The 27119-nt window shown below is 38.3% G+C and overlaps 2 protein-coding genes across 6 annotated transcripts in view; one reads left to right on the top strand and one right to left on the bottom strand.

The window, feature by feature from the left end:
- CERKL (ceramide kinase like) overlaps positions 1–14544 on the top strand; it is a 116000-nt gene extending 101456 nt beyond the window's left edge. For 2 of the 3 annotated variants that reach the window (XM_032356124.1, XM_032356122.1), the window contains 7 exons: positions 3150–3227; positions 4033–4210; positions 4294–4353; positions 5171–5196; positions 5292–5400; positions 8070–8166; positions 13338–14544. In XM_032356124.1, coding sequence (XP_032212015.1) covers positions 3150–3227; positions 4033–4210; positions 4294–4353; positions 5171–5196; positions 5292–5400; positions 8070–8166; positions 13338–13517 — 728 coding nt within the window. In that variant the 3' untranslated portion in view covers positions 13518–14544. The remainder of the gene's footprint in view (positions 1–3149; positions 3228–4032; positions 4211–4293; positions 4354–5170; positions 5197–5291; positions 5401–8069; positions 8167–13337) is intronic. The other variant, XM_032356123.1, reaches the window with a different exon arrangement.
- The window catches only part of ITGA4 (integrin subunit alpha 4), a 79888-nt gene continuing 66400 nt past the window's right edge, over positions 13632–27119 (bottom strand). For 2 of the 3 annotated variants that reach the window (XM_032356116.1, XM_032356117.1), the window contains exons 20-28: positions 26669–26748; positions 26250–26339; positions 24264–24354; positions 21799–21906; positions 20910–21035; positions 20124–20243; positions 17846–17944; positions 17353–17472; positions 13632–16934 (exon numbers count right to left, since the gene is read on the bottom strand). In XM_032356116.1, coding sequence (XP_032212007.1) covers positions 16836–16934; positions 17353–17472; positions 17846–17944; positions 20124–20243; positions 20910–21035; positions 21799–21906; positions 24264–24354; positions 26250–26339; positions 26669–26748 — 933 coding nt within the window. In that variant the 3' untranslated portion in view covers positions 13632–16835. Of the gene's footprint in view, positions 16935–17352; positions 17473–17845; positions 17945–20123; positions 20244–20909; positions 21036–21798; positions 21907–24263; positions 24355–26249; positions 26340–26668; positions 26749–27119 lie in introns of those variants that run through there. The other variant, XM_032356119.1, reaches the window with a different exon arrangement.

The following is a 27119-nucleotide window of genomic DNA, read 5'->3' as shown; positions in this document are numbered from 1 at the left end:
GCACAGAAGACAGACTGCTTTTGAAGCCATTTGCCTCCTGGAGAGAGACACCCAGAGGGAGAGCGTTTAGTAAATTACTCCACTGAGCCAACAGACTAAGCCGCTGAATTATGGTCAGACTCAAATGGATCAGATGTGGGGAAGCCTGTATTTGAACTGCTGGCCATTAGCAATGGTGTTTGTTGCCATGGGAACTGGTGCTAAGGAACTATACAGAGAGATTCCGATTAAACGGGTGGGGGGAGGATAGAGGAAAAAGCCAGAGAGGACATAAAAATAAAAAAGCAATCCAGTTGTTGTAAAACAAGGCTCAATCCACATACTGATGGCAAACCATATATTCCTATAGCGTTCACATAAATAAATTCATGCTTTCCAATTAATTTGAGGAGAATAAAATATTGCCAAGGGACTGTTAATTTCTATGATATTTCAGGCAAAGAACCAAAGTGTAGGTGCAGTTTTCATGAGAATTTTAGATATGCTTGACTAGGAAGTCATTACATCACATTTATCTGTTTGGATGTGGGAGACATTAACGGCCTTATGAATATTCATGGTGTCTGGTTAATTAAGTTAATTGTTCTGCAGAAGTGCTTGCACTTCCAAGGACAATTTTTTTCCTTGTTTCTTTTTGCCTCCATAGTTTCTGCCTGGTACTTCCATCACTCATGCTTTACATGAACTGCTACTTCTGTCCTTACCCTCTTTGTATCTGGCACATTTTAGCAGGTCTGGAGAGGTGGTGGTGAGCAAAATTGCTGGTAGCTGTTAAGAAAAATAACTTTTCAGACTAATTAAAATGTTTACCTTGAGGTAGAACATTTATAGCTTTTGTGAGAATGCTAAAATTACATAGTTGTTATTTATGTGAGCAACATGTTCTCTTGGCATGTAGACGTCTTTTCAGATGGATCACATTTTGTTTTTGGAAATTGTACTCTGTCTTTTAGATTATCCAAACAAAAATACTGAGCAATCTATAATATTACCATTTTATAAGCACTTTCCTCACAAACTTTCCTTTTTAATTCAGCGTGTAGAAAACTGTTCTTCAGGACTAAGGAATGGGTTAATCAGAGTAGAAGATGACTAAAATAATTTCTGGTCATGCCTCTTTGCAAATTCTACGGATTTAAGAACAAGTTGTCAAGGTGCAAAGCCCGAGACCTAAAAATTTTAAAAAGTGATCTTGAGCAATCTAAAAAGAGTTGTGTTTGGACATGCTTTGCGTACTTCAAACTCACAGGGGATAAATGGTCTTTATTTTCTTGGGTCATGATATGTGTCATTCTCTATTGCACATGACAACATGACATTATGTTCTTTAATAGCCCTTCTAGAGGAATGCTTTTATGGTCTATTCCCAATTAACCATGGTAATGGAGGAGATGTGTTTCATGGAGTACTAATCCTAAATATCTCACTCTAATTATGTGGCCTCCTCCAAAACCTTTATCATAAATCTGATTGGGAAGCAAAATAGGTTGATTTGTTTCCTTTCTTCCCTCCCACCTATTTCAGATTAATTAGCAATTAGATGACCAGAGGGTAAGCTGTTAGGTGGTCAAAGGATAATTAGAAAGGCTTAGGTAATTGACTCCTGGGTAAAGATCCACTGAGTAACAGGTTTCTGGACCCATTCTTACACCTTAGGATGCCTATGAGTCACCTTGAGAACTTGCTAAAGCATGGACACCTGGGGCCTTACTTCCAGACCTTCTGTTTCTAGTGGTTGGAGGTAGGACCCAGAAATTTGCCTTTTTAACAAGCTCCCAGATGATGTTGATGGTCCTGGTCCCTAGACCATACAATTCTAGATGAGTGCCTCTTCATGTTACTATTCAGGCACAAAACCTGAGGATCTTATAAAATGCAGACTCTGATTCAGTAGGTCTGGAGTGGGACCCCAGAGTCACCATTTTAATAAACACCCATTTATTGTCCTAAGCACCAGAGTATTGTAGCTGGAAAGTGGGCCATATTCTGAGTAACAAAGATCAGAGTATCATTTGCCCTTTGATAAATCAGTTGGAACAATTTTATTAATTAGGGTTGAGATGGACTTTTCTTTGAATTGGTATTACTAGAGGTCTGGAAGTCATTAATATTAGATAAGTCCCTTAAAACGATTATTTTAATGACAGCCTTGGTTAAGAATGTCAGAGTTGCCTTAGCTTCTTCAACTTGACAACTCTTGAGCATATCAGTTCAAGTGATATAAAACAAAGAGTTCGTGTATGACCATACAGGAGTGTTCCCAGCTAACAAGTCCAGGGGCTAACCTTCACGCTTTCATAGCTGCTGGCTGTTACTGCCATTTCTTTCTTACAATCTGTAATTCAAGAAAACTTGTAGTCTCGTAATTTTAAATCCTTTTAACCTCCTGGGAATGGCAGGGGCCAGTTGATTTTTTCATCTTCAAAAAAAGGCTTTTACCCCAAGATCCCAGAGATATAAAAATGTTATAGGAGCCTGACTTGAGAGAACTCTTTTCTTCTGCAGAGTGGTGGCAAAATCCATGTGGATCATATGTTATCCTAATGATTATGAAAATAAGAAATCTATAATGTCTCAAAACAGACTTTTATAGTGGTAAATACCATGGAAATAAATATTTTCTTCATCGAGGTTACCATTTGTTCTATAAGAGGAAAATCCCCTCTTGGATGAAAGCTTATCTCTAAGATTCATTAAAAGTATTTAAAAACTGTCTAGTACTTTACAGTGATTTTAGATTTTTTTCTTCATTACTATTTAGATTTTTATTTATATATTTATGCATTTGTTTCTGCTCTCCAGGGACAGCCTTAATGCTGTTGGTGCTCATTTTGTGATAGAAGTTAGAAGCCCACTCATTGAAGTTGGGGTAGACTTTGACATAACTAGTACATTTTGGTAGAAAATAGACATTAATGATAGAAAAAGCAGTGAGCAAGTAGATACTATAAACTATTTACTAATTTTAAGTTGCTTAAAGGCTAAACAAAAGTTTGGCAACTATTTGATGTGAGTCTGTAAATGAACACTTATAAACTTCCATTAATTTTTCATTTGAACATTACGTAGTCATCTCTGTGTAAAGTAAGAACAAGTGCATAAATGAAAACATACACTACATTGATTATACATGTTTTGAATTGATTTAGCAGGCTCTACTAACGTACTCGCACATTCTCTTCATGGAATCCCTCATGTGGTAACTGCAACTTTGCACATTATAATGGGTAAGAATTCTTTCAAAGAAGTTCCTGTTTTATAAGGAAATTGACTTTCTTATAAGGAAGTTTTTATATTTATATATGACTGTTTTATTTCTGTCAGATGCATCTAAGGAAGGACAAGTTCTTTGTCCCTCAAAGCAGAGACATGTTTTACTGAAAAGCAAAAGTCAACTAGGGCGAAGCTTCACCATTTGAACTGCCTCCCTTTTCAGAGCACAGGCACTATAAAGAGTATAAAATGAAGTTTTACTATAATCTTTTGAGAAAAAAAAATCATGATGGTGGTCAAAACCACAATTTTACAATCAGATTAAGAAAATCCATGCATCCTTTTGAAGTATATCAGGTACTGTTGTTGGGCTACCCCTAGATGGTAGGGCTGGGATGACATTATTAAAAGAAAAACACAAAAAGACAATTCACTGCACAGCTACTCTAGAATTGTTATTATTCCAATTAATGGGAGGTCTGTAAACTCAGATAAGTGCAATGCAAAACTACTGTTAAATCTAAGTTTAGTTTGACCGTGTACTTCAACTTGACTTCTTTAACCATGTTTTACATGAAATAACAATAAGTTGTAGTATTTACTACTTTGTGTTTCTCCCTTGGTACCTGAAAAATTTACAAATGGCAGTTGCAGTAGTTGAAGGTCAGGGGAGATGAAGAGAAAGCAAGGATATTTATCCTGATAGGAAATTGCTTGAGAACTTCTATAAGTAAATAAATAGGTTCTTCTGTGTTTGCCATTTTGACAACTTGCCCTACTCCTCTCACTGCTTGACTAATATCCAACATGATATTCAAGGGCACATACAACCAGTTGATGTCTGCACTTTTAGCACGACTGGCAAGCTTCTTCGCTTTGGGTTCTCCGCCATGTTTGGTTTTGGTGGAAGAACTTTGGCCCTTGCAGAAAAAAATCGATGGATGTCACCCAACCAACGAAGGGATTTTGCGGTCATGAAGGCACTGGCAAAACTCAAGTAAGCTTTTTTTTTTTTCTTAAACCAAAAATTTTGTATCTTAGAGTACATGAGTGTTAATGGCAAATTTTATTGTATTTTAGGCCTGAAGACTGTGAAATATCCTTTTTACCATGTATCAGCTCTCACGATTTACAAGAATGGTAGGTAAAGAGCTCAAAGTACTATAAGCATCTGTATCTTTCTTTAAGGCATGAAATAGTTTGATATACACAGTTTTTTAGTCTTGTGATCTTAGGTTGTTTTTCTAAAATATTAGCAAAGAATGTAGAGTAGTGTAATTCTAGACGGCCATGTACTTTTGACTTCTGTCTTCAGAAACAATGATTCCTTCCATCCATCCATCCATCCATCCAATCATTCACTCATTTGTTCAACAGCCTGTTTATTGAATGTTACATACCAGGCACGTTGGACACAACAGTAAGCCAGAAAACAAACAAAACCCATGGTTTTTGCCAGGAGAATTTCAGTCTAGTGTGGAACACAAACATTACTCAAAGCCACACAAAGCAAATGTTGTAGTCTTTAAAAGAAAAGCAAAATCAGGGCGCCTGGGTGGCTCAGTGGGTTAAGCCGCTGCCTTTGGCTCAGGTCATGATCTCGGGGTCCTGGGATCGAGTCCCGCATCGGGCTCTCTGCTCAGCAGGGAGCCTGCTTCCCTCTCTCACTCTCTGCCTGCCTCTCTGCCTACTTGTGATCTCTGTCTGTCAAATAAATAAATAAAATCTTTAAATAAAAAAAAAAAGCAAAATCATCATTGTGATGGTGGTTATGACACCACCTTTAAATGAATCAGCACAGTATAATGCAGTAATGGAATATACTCACATATTTTTACTTACTTGATCTAATCTAAGAAAATAACAAATTAGTTTCTTGAAGTTTCTCAAAAGAATAGATGTTATTTTTTGTGTGATGTGGTTTTTCTTTTCTTTTGTTTTGTTTTCTTACTTTTAGGAAGGCAGAAGGATCTCCCAAATCTGGTAAGCTTAAAAGTACCTCCTTAAGAACTGAGCCAGACCCTGTTGACATTTTGCTCTGGTGAGGGAAAGTAACCAGTCACTTCCATTGCCTTTAGACAGTAGTGATCAGTGGCAGACCATCCAGGGTCAGTTCTTGAATGTCAGCATTATGGCAATTCCTTGCCTGTGTTCAGTGGCACCTAGAGGCCTGGCACCTACTACCAGGTTAGTAAGCATTTTTATTGAATCACTAATACTTTTCTATAAACCAGGGTTTTTTTTCTCTTTCTCTCTTTTAGAATACCTTGCTAACTTTTGGCTGGCTAGAATATTATCAACAGGTAGTCTCTTTTGGACTGTGATAATAGAAGAGATTCTAAGGGACTTTGCCTCAGAGTAGGCTGAGACCAGCTGTTAAACTGGAAATACTAGATGATCACTGATTTATTTATATTTCTGAGGCTAAAATATTTCTCGGGTTTTATTAACATATTTTATGATGTCATTTTATGCCTACTTTGCTTGCTTTATTTGTGTTTATTTACTGGTCATTGAAAACATTACATTTCTTGTATTTCTTGTGAACGTCTCTACTTTCAAACTGTAGAACAGACATAAATATCTTCAGCATGAATAGCTTGTCTGTGGGTATATTTGATACCTTTGTCAAAGGAAGCTGAATTTCACTTATTTATATTTAGTATGAATAGTGGTACATATGAATCTGCTGCCCACATTTTCTTGAGACATTTTATATATCATTTTGTCCACAAAAATATAAACTATCCCTTACACATTCTTTTCAAGCAGCTGTCCATTATTCATCTGAAAATCTTTCTCTCCCACTCCCATAGAGAGCATGGAAGGATCATGAATATTGCATAATATAGTCAAATCTAGATTTTCCCTGGACATAGACTAAAAGAATGACTTCTGTGCTGTGGCAATTTATAACATAATTTCAATGATCAGATTTGTCTTCCCTGCAAAATATTTAACCAGAATGATTAACAGCTAGCAAGAGGGGTTGATTTACAATTTTTTCCTCGGCAGTTGATATGAAGGTGATAGAGAAATATCCAAAGTTAGAGAAGAAGAAAAACTATGCACTTTGATATTAATATCTAGACACCAGCGTCCTCTTTATCTTTAGTAACTGGAAGGGAATTATTTTGAAGCTTGTGTGATTTAGAAATTGTAACTTAATTGTTTCCTGCCTATACCATCAGAAATCCTAGATAGATGTGTACTTGCCTAGTATAGTCTCCCTCGCTAAAAGTGAAACCAGCTAGCTGACTAACGGAGCAATGTTCTACAGGACTGGAAACAATACTTGTCTAATCCTAGTTCATCTCTGACTCTCATGTTTGCTTCAGGACCTTCATGAGAGGTGGTCTGCTCTTCTGGGAGTAGATTCATGCCTCTCTCAATGCTGCTCCATATAGTTTTTAACTTGCCTGGAATTCCATTGCTTATTCTCACGAGGCTTAATCAGTATTGATTAAATTTTCAGAGGAGCTAGAGAATCTCTAGTTAGAGATTTCCTTGTGGACTGTAATCGAACACTCCCCCCGCCTTTTTTTTTTTTTTTTTTTTTTTTGGTAAAAACCGTTATACCACACCTTGGCTGACCAGAGGTATTCAGAGATTTATCTTCAGAATGATTCAGGATCATTGCACAGGAGATTCAACTTCCAACTTTAGTCCTCCCCCCAATAAAGTATAACTTAATTCAAAATACCTCATTGAAAATTGCTGATAGAAATTAGTGTTGTTTTCAGTATCCTAAGATTAAATGCATAATATATATAAAACTTAGAATAGTGAAGTTACATAGAGCGTGTTTCAATGACTAAGTATTGAAAAGGAGACATACGAAGTGCTTTTCATGTTTATGAAAAATTAAACAATTTTTGAAGAATAAAAACACAAGACAGTACTCTGAATGTGTTGGCATGTTAAGAAGAATGAACATTGGACCCTGGCAGCTAAGAGATCTGGTACCAGTGATCATTTTGTTTTTCCTGGTGTGCCTTTGAGCCAATCACTTAAACTTGGGGTCTTCTTTTCCATCTGTATAAACTGAGTGAATGACTGGGTAATCTCCAAGGTCCCTTGCAAGCTCTAACCTGAGTTTCCATAAGATTTAAAGAGCTCTTTTTTATGTTGTTGTTATTCTTGGAATAACTTTATATTTGCCTTGAAATCAAGCTAGAAATCATTTGCACATATTTCAGCAAACTGCCTTCTAAAGCTAGATGCATTTGTGAGTGGCTTTTTGGCACTAAATCACATCTCTAAATTTGCAGTCTCTTATATTAAACTGAACTGTTATGCAAGATTAAAATGCTCAGTCATTTAACTGCACATGTGTGGCAACATTTGTCCCTTTTATCCATCTGTGGGCCCCTTTGATTTATTTTTCTATGTCACTTCGACCTGCCCATAAGTAAATATTTAAATATCACACTGTAGGTTTTAGAAAGTGTTGAGCAATTTGTTATACCATTTGTATTTATTTGCTGTTTTACCTCTTTTAAAAACACATGATTTCACATTTTGAATCCCTAAGTAAATACACTGGATTTTAAATGATGTCTTGCTAGGTATATAGGATGAATGATCATTCATTTTCTTAAAAAGCCCCTAATGAACTTACAGAGAAGGAAATCAGTCAGTTAATAAAAAACTAATTCGAAGGGCTGTGCTGTTTAAAAAATAACAACAGCAAGATAAGATTGAAGAATTTTAGGTAAATGTAATGTGACGATGACTAATCTCTCTGGCCTAAAACTTCTAGTAAGCGTGATATTTGTTAGAAGGAATGATAGAGTAATTTCTGTTGCAATCACTTCATAAATTTCTCAGTGTCAAATACAAATATTTAATTCCAGATTAAATAATGGAAGCATGGCTCTTATCGTTGTACGAAACACTTCTCGACCAGAATTTATAAAGCACCTAAAAAGATACTCCAGTGTTAAAAATCAGGTAGAGTAAATTATTTTTATTACTTGTGTGCAAAACTGTTAATCCTGGAAAGAGAGATGCTTCAAGAGTTGACATCAAATCCTGCATCATAAGAAGGCATTATTCTCTTAATATATTAATCTTTTTTTTCTTTCAGTTGTGGTTCCTCCAAATTTTGAAGAGTATCTATTGTATTAATATAGATTGGTCCTTTTTGAGCTATCCTTTGGAGGATACATACGTGTGTGTGTGCGTGTATGCCTACAAAGAGAAAGTAGAAAATGTAGTGTTATACTGAAATGTGAAGTAAATTAAAGATAAAATTATGTACTTGGCTGTTCTTCAGAATGAAAAGCAGTGAAGTCTGAGATGTTTAGCCTTCTCAATGTTATGGCAGCAGAGTCTCTGAAGTTATGACCTTTAGATTCTCCTGCCATTTATGTACAGATCAGCCTGCCTTCACTTAATTGAAATAGATTTGCAGACCTATATTTAAAAACACACCACATTTATACAGTCAGTATTCTATTCAGAATGAGAACATGTGGTTGCGTTTTGGGAGACAGATAAAATTGTATTTCCCCTTAAGGGATTTGTTTTAAAGAGAAGCAATAACTATTATAAGCCACATTCTTTTGGCAGAGATTTTGACCCAGTTTTTAGGAAACTGATCCAGAAATATGTGAATTTCTGAAATGATGAGTCTTGAACTACATCGGTATGCTTGTAAAGCCCTGTAGTCTCACTCCCTATAGGTACAGAACTGTACCTGGATGCAGCTGGAGAGAGTATATGGGAGGAGGAGCGTAAGTCCAGTGGAGGCGGTGGCATCTTGCTTATGCAGGTGACCATTGCGAGGCTCACACTGTAGTAAACTTTTGTAGGCAGTCCTCATGAAGTTTCAGTTCTCTTCTGCCCCCTACGTTATTTGATCAGTGTTTATTGAGCAAGCAACTGAATGAAGTGTCTAGGAAATTGTATTGTAAAAATTACAGTGCCTCTTTCCTTAAATACCAATCTCAAAGTACACAGAAGCAGACATAATGTAGGTTGTGAGCCGAAGTAATAACTTCATGTGTGTGTGTTTGGGGAAAGATGGTGACTGACTGTTCAAGGAATGTAGGCCTTTTCAGATGTTACTCATTTTGTTGGCAGTGTTACTATTTTTCTTAATCCACAAGCAGTATATGTTCATTATTATTTTTTCCTAAGTCAGAAAGTAGAAACAGCAAAGCAATATAAAAAGCACTCAGAATTCTGTATTCCAAGAGCTAATCAGGATCACTACCTTGGTATAAACCTCTGAATCTTTCCACATTAAACATATGTGAGAACCTCAATGGGTATTAACCTGAAGGTACTCATCCTGAGAAGCTCTGTATTTATTTTAGGGAGGTACAAAATAACTAGGAAATTCTCTTTTGGAATTGCCTAAGGGGCAAATGTCTGAGGTAATTTTTTGTAGGCATCCTTTTTTCAACACGAAAATATCCTTGTGAGTTTGAGAGTAATACATGCTTACTATTAAAAAAAAAAGCGAAGACAAAAAAAAAAAAAAGCAAAGACAGAGTGAATAGAACTCTCTATAGGAAAACAATTTTTTAAAAAAGTAAGATCATGTTATGCAAGATATATTATAACCTGCATTCCCCACTTACCAGCCATGTCTTATTTTGATGCAAAAACTATTGCCTCTGTGTGTGGGGGGGTTAGGGGGCTGGAAGAAGCCAGTAGTTAGTCCTAACTCTGATTGACTTAGCTCTTTCCAAAAATTGAAATCCATGCTATTGCTCTATAATTATTTCTTTAACTCTGAAAATACATATTCATACATAATGGTATGTATGAATAAGTAGATGGATTCCCAAGGTCACTGCTTCCAAGCAATGTTAATTTGATACATTTGGTTTTTTTTTTTTTAAAGGACATATATTTACACATAGGTATGTACGTGTAGTCTCTTTTCTTCATGGTGACATTTTCAAAAATGTAAATTTATGTAAATTATGTAATATGATAAAGACCACATAAAGGTAAGATTATATATGCAGCAGTCTAGTTAGCAGTAACTGTGTATCCAGAAAGGAAAACACAGTACTTCGGCCTCGGGAAAGCCCCAGTCTAGGTCCGGGAACCATCTTTGCCAGGTTGAACTGAATCTTCACATATATCAACAATCGTAGCATATAATGAAAACCACCATCATCCTGCCTTCCCCATCACTGTGTCAAATAGAAAAATACTACCCTTCCTTTCAACTCTGTCCTATCACCGTGCTCCTTTTCCTCTGTCTTACATTCCCACGTATACTTCGACCATCATTTTTGGTAGGGAGTTTAAGACCCTTAAGTAAGTTAGTGCTTTCCCTGAGAACTTGTTTGCCAACTTCTAGTCCTCTTCTGATACTTTGTCCTGGGGGATCTCATTCCCTACCGCCACCCCGTTTGAACCATTATCTGAGCTTTGCACAATTAACGAAATTTGCGAATTAGTGTTCTCTTTTCTCTGCTGATCAACAGGATCATGGTGCTTTCCTGTGTGCTGAAGTAGGAAAACTCATAGGCATCTTGAGTCTAGCATGTCCATACCTGACCATATTGTGTTTCCCCTAAAGGTCCTCCTTCCATGTGTCCCTCCAGAGGATGGCATCCTGGAGTTACTCCGGAATCCTCTCCCTCCCGCATTCCTCACAATCAGCCCACCAAGCTCCTCTGTTGGTTTCCCTCCTAAATGTTTCTGAAATTTCTCCTCCACCTTATTTTGAACCTTAATCCCTTATAGTTTATAGCACCCTCTTTCCGACCTTCCTTTGCTCTGGTCTTATCTTCCACAGTTAGTTTTAGAGGGATTTTGCTAAAACACTTTGCTGATGCTCTCGTGCTTAACTCTTCAGTGCCCTGCTCACTCTTGTCAAGAAGGCGGTGCATGTCCTCGGCATGGAATACATGGCCCTTTGTATTCTGGCCCTTGCTTATGTCACAGCCTCACCTCTTGCCATTGTACCCCAGCTTTCCTGTGTTTTGGTCATTTTACTAGTGTGTTAGGGCTGCCATGACAAATATCACAGACTCTGTGGAGGCTTAACAGAAATTTTTTTACAGATCTGAAGATTAGAAGTCCAAGATGGTGTTAGCAGGTTTGGTTTCTCCCGAGGCCTCTTGTGGCTTCGAGATGTCTCTCTGCCTTCTGGCTGTGTCTTCACGGGGTCTTTCCTCTGGGTGTGCACATCCCTGGCATCTCTGTGTCCTAGTTTCATCTTTTAGGGACACCCGTCATGGTGGATGAGGGTCTACCCCAAAGCCTCATTTTAGCCACACCTTTAAAGACCTTCTATCTAATTATGGTTACATTCTAAGGTATGGGGGTGATAAGGTCAACTTACAACTTTGTGGGAGAGGTACAATTCAGTGGGTAACCCCATCTATGTCTTTTTTTTTTTAATCAAATATCTTCTTTAAAAATAAGTGCCAAAACACCAGTATTACAATCAGTATTACAGTATGCTAAACTTTTTGTAGTTGCTTAATGGTTCCCTATATCCATACTAAGGCAAATGTTTCCTCTCTCTAAAACTTCTTTCCTTCCCCTCCAGGCTAACCCTTGTGTGTTAAGACTCCCATCAGATAGGAAGCTCACCCAACATCCTGAGCTTGCTGCTGCTTGTTTCTCTCCTTGAACTCTGTGCTTACACCATCATGGCATTTGTGTGTATCACAGTTTGAACTGTTGGTCTCTTCCTCACATCTTAGACACACCCGCACACGAGACACTGAGCTCTTGGCTCCCTAACCTCCCATCTAATGATGTGGCTTCATAGGTAATGAATTTGCTGGCATGTGTGGAGCTTCATTTGGTGAAGGATGCAAATGAAAACTGAGGCTTTAAGATAACAGACTTACTGGTGGCGGCCATCCCTCCGTGGCCTCTCTCAGCTTCCAGCTGCGTGCCGCAGGCGGACTGCTTTTATCACGTGGCCGTCTCCTCGCTTATAAGGACATCACTCATGTTGGATGAGGGCTCAACCTGATGACTTCATCTTAGCTCAGTCACATCTGCAAAGACCCTCTTCCCAAACACGGGTGACCTTTGCAGGTACTAAGAGTTAAGGCTTCCAAGCATTGTTATCCGGGATGCAATTTAACTCCTAGTTAGCCAGTTAGCAGTGACTCATTTAACACCCATTATTTTTACAAGTTCACACAGAATAAAGGCTGTCCCCAGGGCTCTGGAGCTAAGATGGAAGTCTAAGGCAGCAACTGCTAAGCAGTTTCACAGGGAGCCCCCGTGCTTCCACAGAGAGCTACTTGGGGTCCGTAATTCTGTACCTGCATTAGAATGGCTGATACCACCCTGTAAATCCAGTATATGCCATGGTAGTAGCCCAGTGCATTATACAGTATAACTGTGAACTGCTGGGCCTTGGTTTCTACTTGGGCAAAATAAGGGTGTGGGGGAAAAATACTAGTTTTCTGGCAACTTGTAGAACTCCATACCTCACCGAGGTTTATACATGTAAGAGAGAAAAACCCATGTAGATCATAGGAATCGACCTCATGCCATTTACCTAAAAAGGGAAATAAGTGAGTGGTTATTGTGCACTGCTACTAAACAGGTATTTGGCTATCTTTTCTTTTTTATGAGAATACGTATTTTTTTCCACTAAAGTTTCCTTAGACAAACAAACTTGAAGATAGCCTACCCTTTTAGAGGGGTCAGCAAGCAAACAATTGTCTTGCAAATTGTATCCATCTTGACTGTGGGACTGAGGCAGAAAACCCGCAAAAATCGCATTTGACTGACTTCCTCTTTCTACCTTCCTAAGCTTAGAGCTAGGTTCTTCCTGGTTAAATTCTAAGTGTGAAACTTAGTTTCCTTTACATCACCTTAACTAACTGACAAGTTAGTAAATTGGTGGATTATATAAATCTTCTGGGTCAACAGCTGGGTATTAAAAAATCTTTAATTGAAAATGGTATGATATTGTATACAACCGCAGACTAGTGATCATAAAACAAGTTTGCTTGATCTCCCAAAGAAATTGGGGAACCCCTGGCACAGAGTTTCAAAGCTATAAAAATATCCTCATGCATGTTGATATTTATGTGCAAGAGAAAGCACAGTGAACTTTTTAATTTGCACGAGCAGTTAGGGATAAAGCCCACACTGTGACTATTTGTGTTGGTTTTATTTAGTTCAACTTTCCATTTGTTGAGACTTACACTGTTGGAGAAGTAAGAGTTCGTCAGAGGAACAAAAGTGGATGTGATCCGGAGGAGGATGACGGACGGCAGGCAGCTGCTTCAGAACACAGTTTCCCTTGGAACATAGATGGTGACTTAGTGGAAGCCGAATCAGAGGTTCTGGTCAAGTAAGTGTCATTATTTACCCCCTTCAATATCTACCAGTAGACACAAAATTAAGTATAATGGAAGCAGCCGTGTTACGACTTTTTCTTTTAATGAGTAAGTCAGGGAAGCATAAAAAGATAGATGTACAATTTTAATAAATAAAGTATAACTTTACATTTATTCACCAGTTGTTACATACAGCCCAAGCATTTTCGTATAGACTCATCACCAAATTTTCTGAGTATATTGGCATTTCAAATGACCATTCTCCCTAAACTGTACAGATAATGTCTACAATTTGTTTTGTGATTTTAGCAATATATGTTTTGTAATCTTGAAAGTGGATCGAGAGCTTAACCTTGTGAACGCGCTCTGCACAGCGGATGGGTACACATTGAAAGCTCCAGTCTTGATCACTTTGTATTCAGTGGCGGGCTGCTTTCAGCCCTTTCCCCAGCATTCAACCTTCTCAACACAGCAACAGTTTTATATACTCTGTAACAGGACAACTGGCATGAAACAAGTTTAGGACCATGCAGACTCATTGCTGGAAAGCATTAGGACTCAAGGGGTGGAAGACCGGGGCAGGAGCGGCACCCTGTAGGCACAATGTCTGGATGTTACAGTAATTACCAGTGTCCATCTATCAGCAACCCCTCTACATTTACAAGATTGAGCTCTGCCACGAATGGAGGTTTGCCTTCCTGTCGTTAGATTGGTATTTGGTATTATGTACCAGACTCAATAGGTATATGTGTGTGAAAAATAACAAGAGGTTGATGAAATAATTACACATCTATTTCTTACAGATTACACCCAAGACTTATCAGTCTTTATGGAGGAAGCATGGAAGAAATGAATGATTCCAAAGTAACATGTAATTGTTTATAAAAGAAATGTACAAACTAGAATTTTAATAGGAAGGAACTGGTCATACATTAAAGATATAGGGGAAAAGTTATTTTTTTAAAGAAATGAAAATTGCTATTTTTGTTGCTAAAAATTGGCTTCTATAACTTAAGCCATGAAATATAATGAATTAAATTCTGGGTTTCAGAAAGTATTTATTGGAACTGAAAGTAAACATTCATATACTCAAAACATCATGATGATCTGTCAGTAATTCCCAAGTGAAATAATTTGGATGCTTTCACCTTTCAGGATTTGAGTCCATCCTCTATGGGTATAAAATTTCCTACAGCCTGGTTCCTACAGATGGATGCCAGAGATTACCTAAGGATGCCCTGGTGAGATCCTAATCCAGATTTCAAAATGGCTCCAATACCTACGTTATTTGCCAAAGAGATAAACTATTTTAAGTTGTTAGGGAACTGATTTTGTGACTATTCCCTGAAAGCTAAAAGTTGTTGATTTTCTTTAAGTATTTTCAAATCCATAACAAATTTTGAAGTATGAGAAGTAGCTATCTAGTGAGGAGCTGTTTTCTCTTTGCTTCTGAAAGTCGTGTTATCCAGCAATCCTAGCACACTGGTTTAGCACACTCAATACCCCACATGCTATCATCTCTGGATAGAAAAGAGCCCAATTTAAATTGCCTCAGAGATCATCCTTCACCAATGATTCCAGAAAATCTCCTGAAAGGATTACTTTGCTTTTTATGTAATGAAAAAAGCAGATCATTTGCTTATATAATACCTTTTGAAGCTTAATTAATGACTGCTGGGATATACCGTGTTCAGGAGGGTTCATGCTCGCAGATTGGGTTTCACCCATCGAGTGCCTTCAGAAACTCTGCCCTCCTTGTTCTCTGGCCACCAATTACTAATGTGGGCTCATGAACAGAGAACCTGCAGGAATTTCAGCAGCCTGAGAAAGACTGCTGTTGGCAGGGGCTTCAGATAGACAGAAGTCTTTTACTATTTAATTGCTTCCAATAATAAAGACAGATATAGGACAACTCACAGCTATCAGCATCCAGGTCACATGCCTGAATAAATATGAAAAAGGACTGTATTTGCAAGTGAAAAGATACTACAGAATATTTAAAATCCAGAAGCTTTTTCATAAAAACTATTTCACTTACCACTAAAACAGATCATGGAAATTTTTATGTCACATTTATATTCACTGAATACAAGCTAAAAGTTAAATTTCCAGATTTTGTTTCTCTAATTCCATGCAGACGAGAATGCTCTTACACACCTGATAAAAACACATGTAATACATACATCTGAGGAGAAAGTAATATCTACACAAGTAGGGGCATTTGCTTGATTTGACAGTCACTATTTTACATAGTATCTAATTTATATGAAATACTGGCCTCCAAGCATGGTCTTCGTAGAGTTTGGCTTTTTAAGAGTCATTAATGAGGTACAGTTTTCATATTTGACATATTATCAGTGTATTTATATTTGAAATATAAGCTAAAGTGCAACATTCACAATCTGTTTCAGAGTATAAGTTAGAATTCTTAAGTACTTTTGTTCTTAAGTACTTTTGCTTTTTCATAAAAACTATTTTACTTACCACTAAAACAGTAAGTAAAAAAATTTTTTTTTGTAAGTAAAAAAATTTCACTAAAAATGGATTTTAGACATTACTCCTGGGTACCCTTGATAAAAATGTGTTATATTCTTTTAAGAACTTATGTATATATACAGAGAGAATCCATAGCTGTATAAACAGTAATTATTCAGAAGTCATTAAACTCAAACCAGTGTATAAATTCAGTCTGGAATTTGCTCCTCAGGCCCCAAGTGCTCTTACATAGACTGCTGACTAAATGGTTGTTGATCAAAGCCCATCATAAAGGTATTAGAAATAAAGATCTTCAAAGATAAAATCTGCTTTAAAACATTAGTCGTCTTCTTTTATTCATAAGAAAATTGAGGAACAGCTCTTCATTCTTTAAATATATTTAGCTGGATTTTTCCAGTGAGTCCCAAATATCTATTAGAAATGAATCATTGCCTATTCAGTGGAGTTTATTTTACCGAAGCAAGCACACCTGGCAAATTATTTCTTTTAAAGGAATGATATTTCAAGTCCAAGACCTCTCCAAATGAGTTGTTTACTTCCTCAACATGATTTAATTCAGATGCACTTTCATTTCAAGGTATCTTCGAGGGATTACTTACCTTGAATAAACTGAATGCTTTAGTGTTTTTTTCTATCTGTTTAGAACTGAGAGATTATTTTCCTCTGGAAGAGTAATCATTGCTTGGGATTTTTCACTTGCATCGAGACCTAGTATGTCACAAGGTCATGAATGAATGAAGTACATAGGAGAAATCTAAGCAGAATTCTGGGTTTCTTGTAAACACTGTCTTGAATTTCTTTGGTTAACCTGAGTCTATTCTCTCAATTTGAAAGAAGTCTTTAATCATCATTGTTGCTCTTGCTGTTAACGTAGCTCCAGCTGTCCCTTCTGTTTTCTTCTTGGAGGACAGATTTGTACTGTCTTTTAAAGAAGCCAGCCTGTAAACAGTATTGCATAATCACTAGTGTATAGTTGCGAATATATTACACTCATGGGACACCTGAATAGTCACCGTCCCAAGTAGTAAAATTCAGATGGGAAATATTGTGTTAAAGAGCACTTTTACTGGACTGCTCGGTGACACATACTCTCCAAAATGGACATTAAGAATAATATGCAATGTTTTCTAAGAGCTTTCTTAAAGAACATCTTTCCAAACTAGGGTCACGGTTGGAATACTGGTACTGAAGTTAGGAGAAACAGGAGATCAGTACTGCATAGTCACTTGGGAATTTAAAACGTTAACATTAAAAGTGCTACAATATTTCATAATTTGGGAGTCATAAAGGGGGCTTCGTTACAAATTAAAAACAGCATTACTGAATAGTTTAACATGGATAATTATTAAAGGCTTACCTTCCACATAACATATGAAATCAATAAAAGCAAAATAAGTCCAAGGAACAAGCTACTTGAAATAATTGCTATTGTGAAATGACGTTTGGGTCTTTGATGATGTAGTCCTTCAAGCAGAACCTACATAAAGAGCCACCAGTTTAAAAACTTGCTTTTAATTCCCTCTGAATCACCTCCCACCCCTCCCAACCCATGATTCCCATAGTATTTTGGACAATTCCCATCTCCTCCTCTTGCTGGTTCTAACAACCCTAGGGAACATTGGCACCATTTAGTAGAATTGGCTTGTGCCATGTTTCTTCATCCAGATAATTCTACCAAGTTCACCTCCTGAAAAAGCCATCTGCATTGTTCCCTCCCACCAGCTGTGGAAAATACCAAATCTCAGTATTTCAAGCCCTCCATGATCTAGGCAATCTAGTTTCCTGATTGAAAGCTCCATCAATAGTTTTTCCTTATAATCCTAGGGTTTCAGGTAAAATGGTAATCTTACATGTGCAACAGTCTCATCTTTGTTTAGTTCAATAACTTTTGGATTAGGCTCTGGAAAAGCTGTTGCTCTTATTTCAAACTTGAGGGCCGAAGTCTCATCCTGTTTAATAAAAGAAAGATCACTGTAGCCTGATTCGTGAAGACAGATTAATAATTTCTCATGATCCTTACCTACTCTCTGAGGTTTCTACAATGGATATTCCCCAGTGCATTTCACCATTTGTATTAAATTGCAATGCAACACTTCCTGTGCTTCCAAAGGCATGGCCATTGTATTATTTTTACGGGCATCATTTTGTTGAAATCCTTTTATTAAACTTAACGAGTTTGGCCACTTGGGGGGTTCAGGTGGTTAAGTGCCTGCCTTTGGCTCAGGTCATGGCCCCAGGGTCCTGGGATCGAGCCCCACATCAGGCTTCCTGCTCAGTGGGGAGTCTGCTTCTCCCTCTGCCCTTCCTGCACTCTCCCTCTTGCCTGCTTTCTCTCTCTCTCTCTCTCTCTCAAAATTTTTAAACATGACTAGTTTGCAGACAACTTGATGCAGATATTTGTAATACTTAATAATTTAAAGATTTGGTAGTTAGCACTATTTTGTTTCCTAGAAATTGAGTCTTTTACCAAATAAGACTTTCTTCACCTAATAAATGTTTCTTCAGATTTATTTTACCTAGGCTTTTATTTTTTTTCCCTGAACAGTGCTGTCATCTTGCTGCTCTGATAAAATACATATAGTTTATCTAATACCATAACAGAAAAATCTGGTACAAGTAGTTATAACATTCAAATATAAAATCAGTAGATGAACTCCAAGATATATACTACATAGCCAAGAATCCGGGGATGGGCTCCACATTCTCTGAGAACCTCTTAAAACTGCATGTAAAATTGAGTTTCTCATAACCTCTTAAAATTGCCTGTAAAATTGAGTTTCTCATATATGCATTCATTGCAGTAGAACAGTATTCCTAAAGAGATCTATGACCTTTAAAAGTGAAAACTACTATATAAATGTTGTAGAATTCTAGGGCTGAAAATAAATTACACACTTTGTTAAAGCAGTGGTTTCCAACAGGGATTCTTTTATCACCTTGAGGACAGGAGTTTCTGGAGACATTTTTGACTGTCAGGACTTGGGAGGTGGTGTGTCAGCATCTAGTTCATAGAGACTAGTAATGCTGTTAAACATCCTACAATACACAGGACTGGACCTGGCACCAAGGAATTATCTGGTCCAAAATGCCAATAGTGCCCAATGTGGAGAAATCCGGACCTCAAGGGTATGAGGCTGCAAACTGCAAAAGTCTTAGTAACTCGTTGCTGGTCTCAGGTTTTAGTTTTTAGCACAACTGTAACTAGAGCAGAAATCTCTTACTTCAGTATCTGGTGGATCTTTTTCTCCCTCCCCTCCTTGACCACTGTGTAGCAATTTTAAACATTCTTCTTTAAACAAAATAGAACTACTGTTTTCTTTGGCTTACTATATACCATGCACTAAATGCTTTACAACACCTCTACAAAAATACTTTATCCATATTTATCAGGTAAAGTGAGGAACAGAACTCCAGATAAAATTGGTTTTATCTCTAATTTTTTTCATAAGATTCATTTTATAGAGAGAATATGAGCAGGGGAGGGGCAGAGGGAGAGAGAGAATGCTCAAGTAGACTCCCCCCGAACACAGAGCTCAACACAGGGCTTGATCTCAAGACCCTGAGATCATGACCTGAGCCTACGCAAAGAGCCTGACAACTAACTGATGGAGCCGTCCGGGTACCCCAAAATCTGCATACTCATTTCTAGGAAGAAGTTCAAGATGTATTATTTATTCAGCCTTTCAGAGTTTCTCTTCATGTTATCATATGTTTGTGTTTTATTGTTGATAAATTTTGATGTTTTCATTTTATGAAAGCCTTAAGTTTAACTTCTTAAATATTTAGGCATAATTTAATGTAGTTTAGAAAAAAATCTTAAGATTATATAAAATAGGTGGCTAATTTCTGTGATTTAATCAAAATTTATAATTAGTTGGACATGCTTTCTAAAATAAGCCTCTTAATTATTCCATAGTCTATTTTATATATAAGTCTTAGTTCTCTTTAATTACTTAAGCCATATCACTTAGTGTATGCAGCTAAAACTATACATGGAAACAGTTGTAGAGTTCCACTCCAAATTTTACTATTCATACCTTAATTACTAGAATGCCTCTTCACATACCATCCTACATAAATAAGATGATTGTCAGAATCTACAAACTCAAAGTTGTCATTTTATCTTACCATTTCTGAAAGGTATGGCCGGCCTTCCAGCTGAATGTGAACACTGGCTTCTTTTCCACTTTCCATTTTCCCAAAGTGGCAGAAAAAATTTAAACAGTATGGATCATCTTTTATGCAGAACTTGAAAAAAAAATACAAAAGAGCTACATTAAAACATTTTTTATAGGTAGCTAAAACATTTTACATGGAATTAAACATCTCCCATGAGTGGCATTTAAAAATTATTTTGCTTTAAACAAAACGTGAATATTTGTTTTATAAATTATAACAAAAAGTATTTGAGCTGAAGCATGTGTTCTGAGAATTAAAACAAGGATTCCTAATCAGAACTGTGTTAAGGTACATGTTCTATGTTCCTTGTAAAACTTGGATCATTTGAAGGGAAGACCACTTCTTTAGGGTTTTTGGCTTTTTCCTAAATTCACTAAATGAAAGGAATGAAAATTAATCCCATGTTACAAAGTCTGCTCAGCTGAATACTCTATCTTGGCCTCCTAAAGGGTCTGGAACAAGGCTTGGCTGGCACAAAATAGGCATTGGTTAGATTAATAATTAAATTATATCTATCTATCTGTGTGTGTGTGTGTGTGTGTGTGTGTGTGTGTGTGTGTATAAATATAAACTCTGGGTCTCTCTGATCATGTGTGCATCTTGTGCAAGAGTATTACCTTGCGTTGTTTCTTTCCTGCACTGAACTGACCGCTCAAACCCACTGGTTCTTGGTTTTAAGTGCTTTGGTTCTGTATGTTGAAAGCAAAATCTGCAACCAGGAAAATGGAAACTTACCAGTAGCTTCTTATCAGTCTTGGACAAGAATTTGAAAATGTCTTTCAGGAACTCCATTGAACCTTTCTCCTGCTCTAATGCACACTTTCTTTGATAATTTTTAAAGTGGCATTCTCCAGCAGTAGTCTATACAGATAGAAAGTGAGAAAAATCTTATTTCATACTGGAGAGAACTGCAAAAACTACATGCTCTTAAAAGTTCCAGTTGCTTACCTTTTCTAAATTATATCAAGTATTTCTGAATTTGTGAAAATACTTTGGAACAGACTTTCTTGGGAAAGATTAAGTCTCCATGGCAAAAACTCAGAAACCCAGCAACATTTTAACTAGGTTGGATATAGGTGCTCAAGTGAGCACAGGGCCCTAACTTGACAGAAAATAAGGCAATGAGAAAAATGGACATTTGAACTTTAGCATGGAATTAACATTTCTTTGGCTTTAGACACAAAATAAAACGGTAACACATAATAACAGCATGTCTTGTCATCTAATTCTGGAACTCAGGAAAGATACTTTAAAATTAGATCTCAAACCCAATGAAGGATTTATTTGTTGACTGCTTGTCTTGAACATGGGAATTTAAGAAACAATTCTGATACAGTCATCAACATAAAAATATCGATTCCTGTTAAAAAATGGCTGAATACTCGTTTTCAACAGCAGACTCAAGATTTAGAGAGCATTTCACCAACTACTTCCAGAGGCCCATTTCACAAAGAAAATGCACTGAAGACGGAAGAGCAGAGGTCTCTGTAACCCTTTAGTTCCAATGGATAATATTCGAAGTATACTCAGAAATTGGTGCATTCACAGCTGAAAGCGTGACTCAAATAAGAGATACACCCATTTAGCAACATAACTTCAAATAAAGGAAGGAACACATTTTTACCTGGACATCCAAAATGTTGAACAGCTTATCGGTTTGGGGGGTAAAAGAATTCGGTACCATTATTTCCACACTAACATTTGGAGCCATGCTGTGACCCATGTTGATAACCTGGGAAGGAGGAAAATTTTTTTTACAACCTATTTTTCATAAATGTAAATACAGGTATCAGCGAGCTTTTGGGTGAACCTGGATGTTTCAGGCAACATTTACAACTGTGGGGGTTTGTAGTCAGCATCAGCATGGCGAAGGGAGATTGAATATCCATAATCAGAACTTTAAAAAGTGTGCAAATTGTTCCTTATTTCCAGCCCTCTCCTTTTGACATGCTTAGGCCAAATGTCCAGACTGTTAGTTACTGCAGAAACAGTCTAAAGGAAAAGACAATAACATACATTTGTATGGCACGATATGTATCTAAGCACCCACAACCAGGTGATCCTCACAACTGTCCCATGAGGTGAGCTGACATGTGATTCTCCAGCTCCAGAAGAGGCTCAGACGCATGTGAACGATGTGCCTCAGATGGCTCCAGAGTGACAAGGAGCGCAGGTATTCTAACTCTTCTGTGTCATAGCATCTCTCTGCTGAGAGGATGCTCCTCGTCGCAGTAAGTGAATGAGAACAGGTTACATAGTTCAGGGTAATGATAATGCCAGGGCACGCAGAAAGTCAGAAAGGGGCAGAGAAAATACAACAGCCTTTAAATAATAAGGCATAGGTAGATGATATTTCATTACTGATAAATTTGGGGATTTCAGCTCTCTGAGGAAGGAAATTGGCTCAAAATAATTGCCTCCCGAGAGCTTAACTATGAAGCCAAGAAAGAAAAGAGATGTGCCACAATACCCGAATGAAATAGCGTGACTGCGACATTTGCAGTAATCTTTAGGAAGCACATGACCTGGAAGAATGTGTCCCTGGCTGATGGAGATGGCTGGACTGTGGGGTAACAGGGCAGTTGCTGAAGGAGGTTTCAGCAATGAAAAGCCAGTACTGCCCTGACCTTTAGACAGGGTCTTCCTCATGCCAGCCAGTGATCAATCAGTCCAATCTCAATACCCTTCATCCTGGTTCCCCTAATAACACCAAGACTCCTAAGAACCTCCTCACGTTTGCACAGACACACTGAGCCTACAGACTGAAAGTACATTCAGTATAACTTAGTGCAAAACACTTTCTGGTTAAATTACTGAAAATTGTATGAATTGTAAGCTAATGACTAGACCTTCTAGACTCTGTGCTCTGATAAACTATAACAGAAACTGAGCTGATCTCCCACGGGACTCTGACAGTAGCACTCCTTGGGACTTCAAAGCAGAGGGCTGTATTTTTTCAACACTGATGTCCACTAATACAACAAAAACTTGCGTATACACACTGGGCAGGATTCCAAGGTCATTGTAAGGGTCTGGAGCAGGGCCCCGGCATTTGCATTTTGTGTAAGTACCTCAAGTGATTCTGACCCACATATTAATTCAACTTTTAAAAAATATATATTTATTTTAGAGAAGGAGCACAAGCTGGAGGGGCAGAGGCAGAGAAAATCTTCAGCAGACTCCGCACAGAGCACGGAGCCTGACACGGGACTTGATCTCACAGCCACGAGATCAGAAGAGTCAGACGCTTACCTGATAGCACCACCCGCCCACCACCACCACCACCCACGGTGCCCCGCAAACCTACATTTTCAAAAGCATTGCCTTACAAAAAAATATCATCATGTGCCTAAAGTCAGATGCACTCACACTCTGAGGATTGTTACATAGTTCTAAGAATGGAGCATTGTTTTTGGTTCAAAACATATGGTTGTTTTATTCATTATCTACAATTATCATATGCAGGATGCCCCAAAAGTGTCAGTTTGGCAGTAAAAATTTTTTTTAAATTACCTTTATATTAATGTTTGGATGATGATACTCATTTTTTAAAACAATTTAATAAATGACATCACTTGTAACAGGTCATATGCTTATGACCTAAACAGCTGACCACGACTTTAAATGGGCGGAGGAGGTAAGAGCTACCTTTACTGGTAATGTTAGTGCTTGTATAAAAGCTTGAACCCAGAAGAGATTTCACTGATTTGCACCCAAAGATGCATTCACTTAGCCTGTCCTGATCTCTGCACCTCTAGCAGATTCGGTTCCTCTGGTAATTTTGCCTGTTTCAGGAGTTCCCTCTGTCCTGTGCTTGCTCCTTCCTGTGGTATTTGTAAGGAATCAAGGGCTTCGGTGAAGGGGCAAGGCAAAGGGAAAACAAGGAGCATTAACCCAGGAGGAGAGGGGAGGGAGGAACCAGTGGGCCCCTAAGCCGTAGTGGGGGCTCCTCAGCCATGGGGGGCAAAGCTGGGCGGTGGCGGGGGGCGGGCCCTAAGCCTCTGGCATCTCAGCCTATGATGTCCTCGGGAGCAATGTAGCAGTACCAGGCTTTCACTTTGCTACAAATATCAAAACAACTCTTCTTACATGGAAAGTGAAGTTCATTTTCTCTGCCATGCACATTTCAGGCTCATTTTCTTCCTTTGGTCCATACACAAATGAAGTTGGGTTGACAAATCTGAAAGAAACAAGTTCAAATTTCATTGGTCTTACTTGTTGAGCTATTATACACACTCCTTCCCTATAGGCTGGATTACAGTATCTCTCTTAAAAATGCTATTTAATACTATATTCCAGACTATAGAGGCCTCTAAGCACCAAGGAATATTTTTGGTTTCTTGGGAAGCTATGAATTTTAGTGAAATGTAATAAACTCAGAAAGCCGTGTGCTCTGACTTGGGTGTTAATGTCTCTTCCCACAAATATCCTCTGTCTTCCCAGCACTGCCTGGTTTAGTCCACTGGCCATTCCTTCTTTGTCAGCCCTCAAATGATTCATACAAATTTTTTTAAATAGGAGATAAATTCTTAACTTTATCCCTATAGCTCCAATATCTTCCTATAAGTCCCATCGATTTTACCTATTTTTGTATTATGTCTTTCTGTGATCCACTTCCTGTTGGCTATTTGTAATGAACCCCAAAGCTGGGGAACAATTCAAACACCAGTAAGTATGGTAAACTTTTTGCTTAGAAATACAAGGTTGTCACTCTTGCCTGTGATTAGACATAGAGGTCAGTAGTGGTTTCTAAGAAATATTTTTCTGGGGAATGCCAACTCCACTAGTTGCTTTTATTTGGCAGCTAATGTGAAGTAATGAAAATGAGCAACAGGCTACACAGAAATATTGAAATACTGTAGATTTAGGCAGTTTTATGCTTGCAGAACATTCCTTGCCCAAAATATGAGGTGGAGGACACTCATCATGAGAAAATCACAAAAAGGAAATATAACGAGGTTTCAAAATCAGGAAACGTGGCATCAGCTTTTCTCTGGTGCCCACTGATGCAGCAGGGTCTTCCCTCCTGAGTGGCTTTCTCTCTCCTGCTTGTTTCACCTTGGAAACGTGATACTCAGTTCTTTCAGATGCAGACACCATTTTATTTTTATATAATTATATGCCATCTCTGTGAGTAGTTAAAAATGATTGGGGATGGTTTATATTTGGAGCAACAAGAAAAGCTCATCGGTCTATTTGTTCGGTATCTCCTATTTCTGGTCCTTTAAAAATAGGGCTTTAGGGGCGCCTAGGTGGCTCAGCCAGTTAAGCATCTGCCTTCAGCTCAGGTCATGATCCTGGGGTCCTGGGATCGAGCCCCAGGCTTCTCCCTGTCTCGCTTTCTTTTTCTCTCAAATATATAAAATCCTTTTAAAAGAATATTGTTTTAAACAAAGGCTAATAGTCTGAATCATTTCCAGTAAAATCAGTAAGGGTTTTCTTAATACTCCTTAAATCTTTTCCACATGTTTCCTTCTTGAATCCGAGGAGGGCCACCCAATCACTAACATTGTGGGGAACCAGTGAATGCTGGCTCTGGGACCATGGGTGAGAAACTCCCTAATTCATGGGTCAGTGAGTGGTCAGGGGACACCTTGCAGCTTGGTGCTCTCCTGTCTCCATCGATTTGCCACACAGGGAGAGGTGGGTTCTGGAGAGTGGTGACTGGGCCAGGCTTACACTTCCTGGAACTTCTCTCTCACCACAGCCACTGAGCATTATCAGGCTAATTATCACACTGCCATTCCCCCCACCACCACCCCTGCCCCACCCCTGGCCTTTATAGTGTGCAACTGACAGGCTGGACATGACCTGCTAGAGGCTTCTGGGGCTTTTCCAGGAAGAAATCCCCAACCGGGTACTAGCTTAAAGAGGCCTCAGTAATGATTACAGAGTGCAAGAGGCTAATGAAGAATGAAGCAAGAGGATGCGACACCAGGTCTTTTTTAAGGGACAGCAACAGCACAGGAGCTTTCCTTAAAAAATTTTTCAATATATTTTTTGACCAATAATATAAGAAGCACCAGAATTTAAAATCGGCTCTCAACTTTACAAGAGGTGTCCATATTTACTTACCCATGAACAGTTAGCATGACCTCGTACTTGAGAGGTATTGCTAAAGTCACTCTGTTCCGCGTCAGGTCCTCCCTTTCCCCCTCATTTGCACTACAGAAACAGATAAAAGACACCCTGTTAGAATCCCCCAAACATAAAAATCATTTTCAGAGAGGACTAATCACCTATCCCGTATACCAAATGTATTTGGAGGCTTGGGGAGTGGGGGGAAAAAGACGTGGTGGTAAGCAATGTTTATGACAGGGTTGACAGAAATTTGCTCCAAAGATAGTGAGAGATTTTTTCGTTTCTTAGATCACACAAGAGAAGTTTTCTCCTGCAGACAATGGATCACAGCTCCGTGGTTCCCCTATGTGCCCCCACCCTAAAGTCGGGAGTCCACTTCTGTAGCCCCATTGTTTTTTCACAGTGAAATATACCAGGTGGCGTGCACTGTGATGCTGAGATCCTCTTCCGCTCTGCTGAGTGAGCTCACATCCAGCAGAAAGCTGACATCTATCTGTGAAACACAGAGAGGGAAACGCCCATTTTAAACAAAATCTAAAAACTATTTTTTTATCATCTGAAATTTTCGTAATGTTGATGTTCTGTGGAATGCAGATTGGAGACTATGTTCTAGAAGCACAGGCTACCCCTCCCCCAGGCAGTGAGCTAAGGGGGAAAGCTGTTGGGGTTGGGGCGATTTTCAAGCACCAGCGTTTCCACAAGTGACATTCAGAGACAAAGCCTCCTTCTAAATGGAAAGACAGGCAGGTCCAGACTGACAAAATTAGAGATGCTTTAACAACTTGAGTGAGGACTCTTGCCAGTAACACCTTTTTGTATAGCAGAGGTAACATGCCTGGCAGATAGGACCACCTGGGGTGGAGA

This window comes from Mustela erminea, chromosome 8, assembly GCF_009829155.1.
Source record: "Mustela erminea isolate mMusErm1 chromosome 8, mMusErm1.Pri, whole genome shotgun sequence".
In the NCBI taxonomy this organism is placed as follows: Eukaryota; Metazoa; Chordata; class Mammalia; order Carnivora; family Mustelidae; genus Mustela; species Mustela erminea.
Note: the sequence above shows the minus strand (reverse complement) of the source record. Positions and strands in the feature narration are given on the sequence as shown.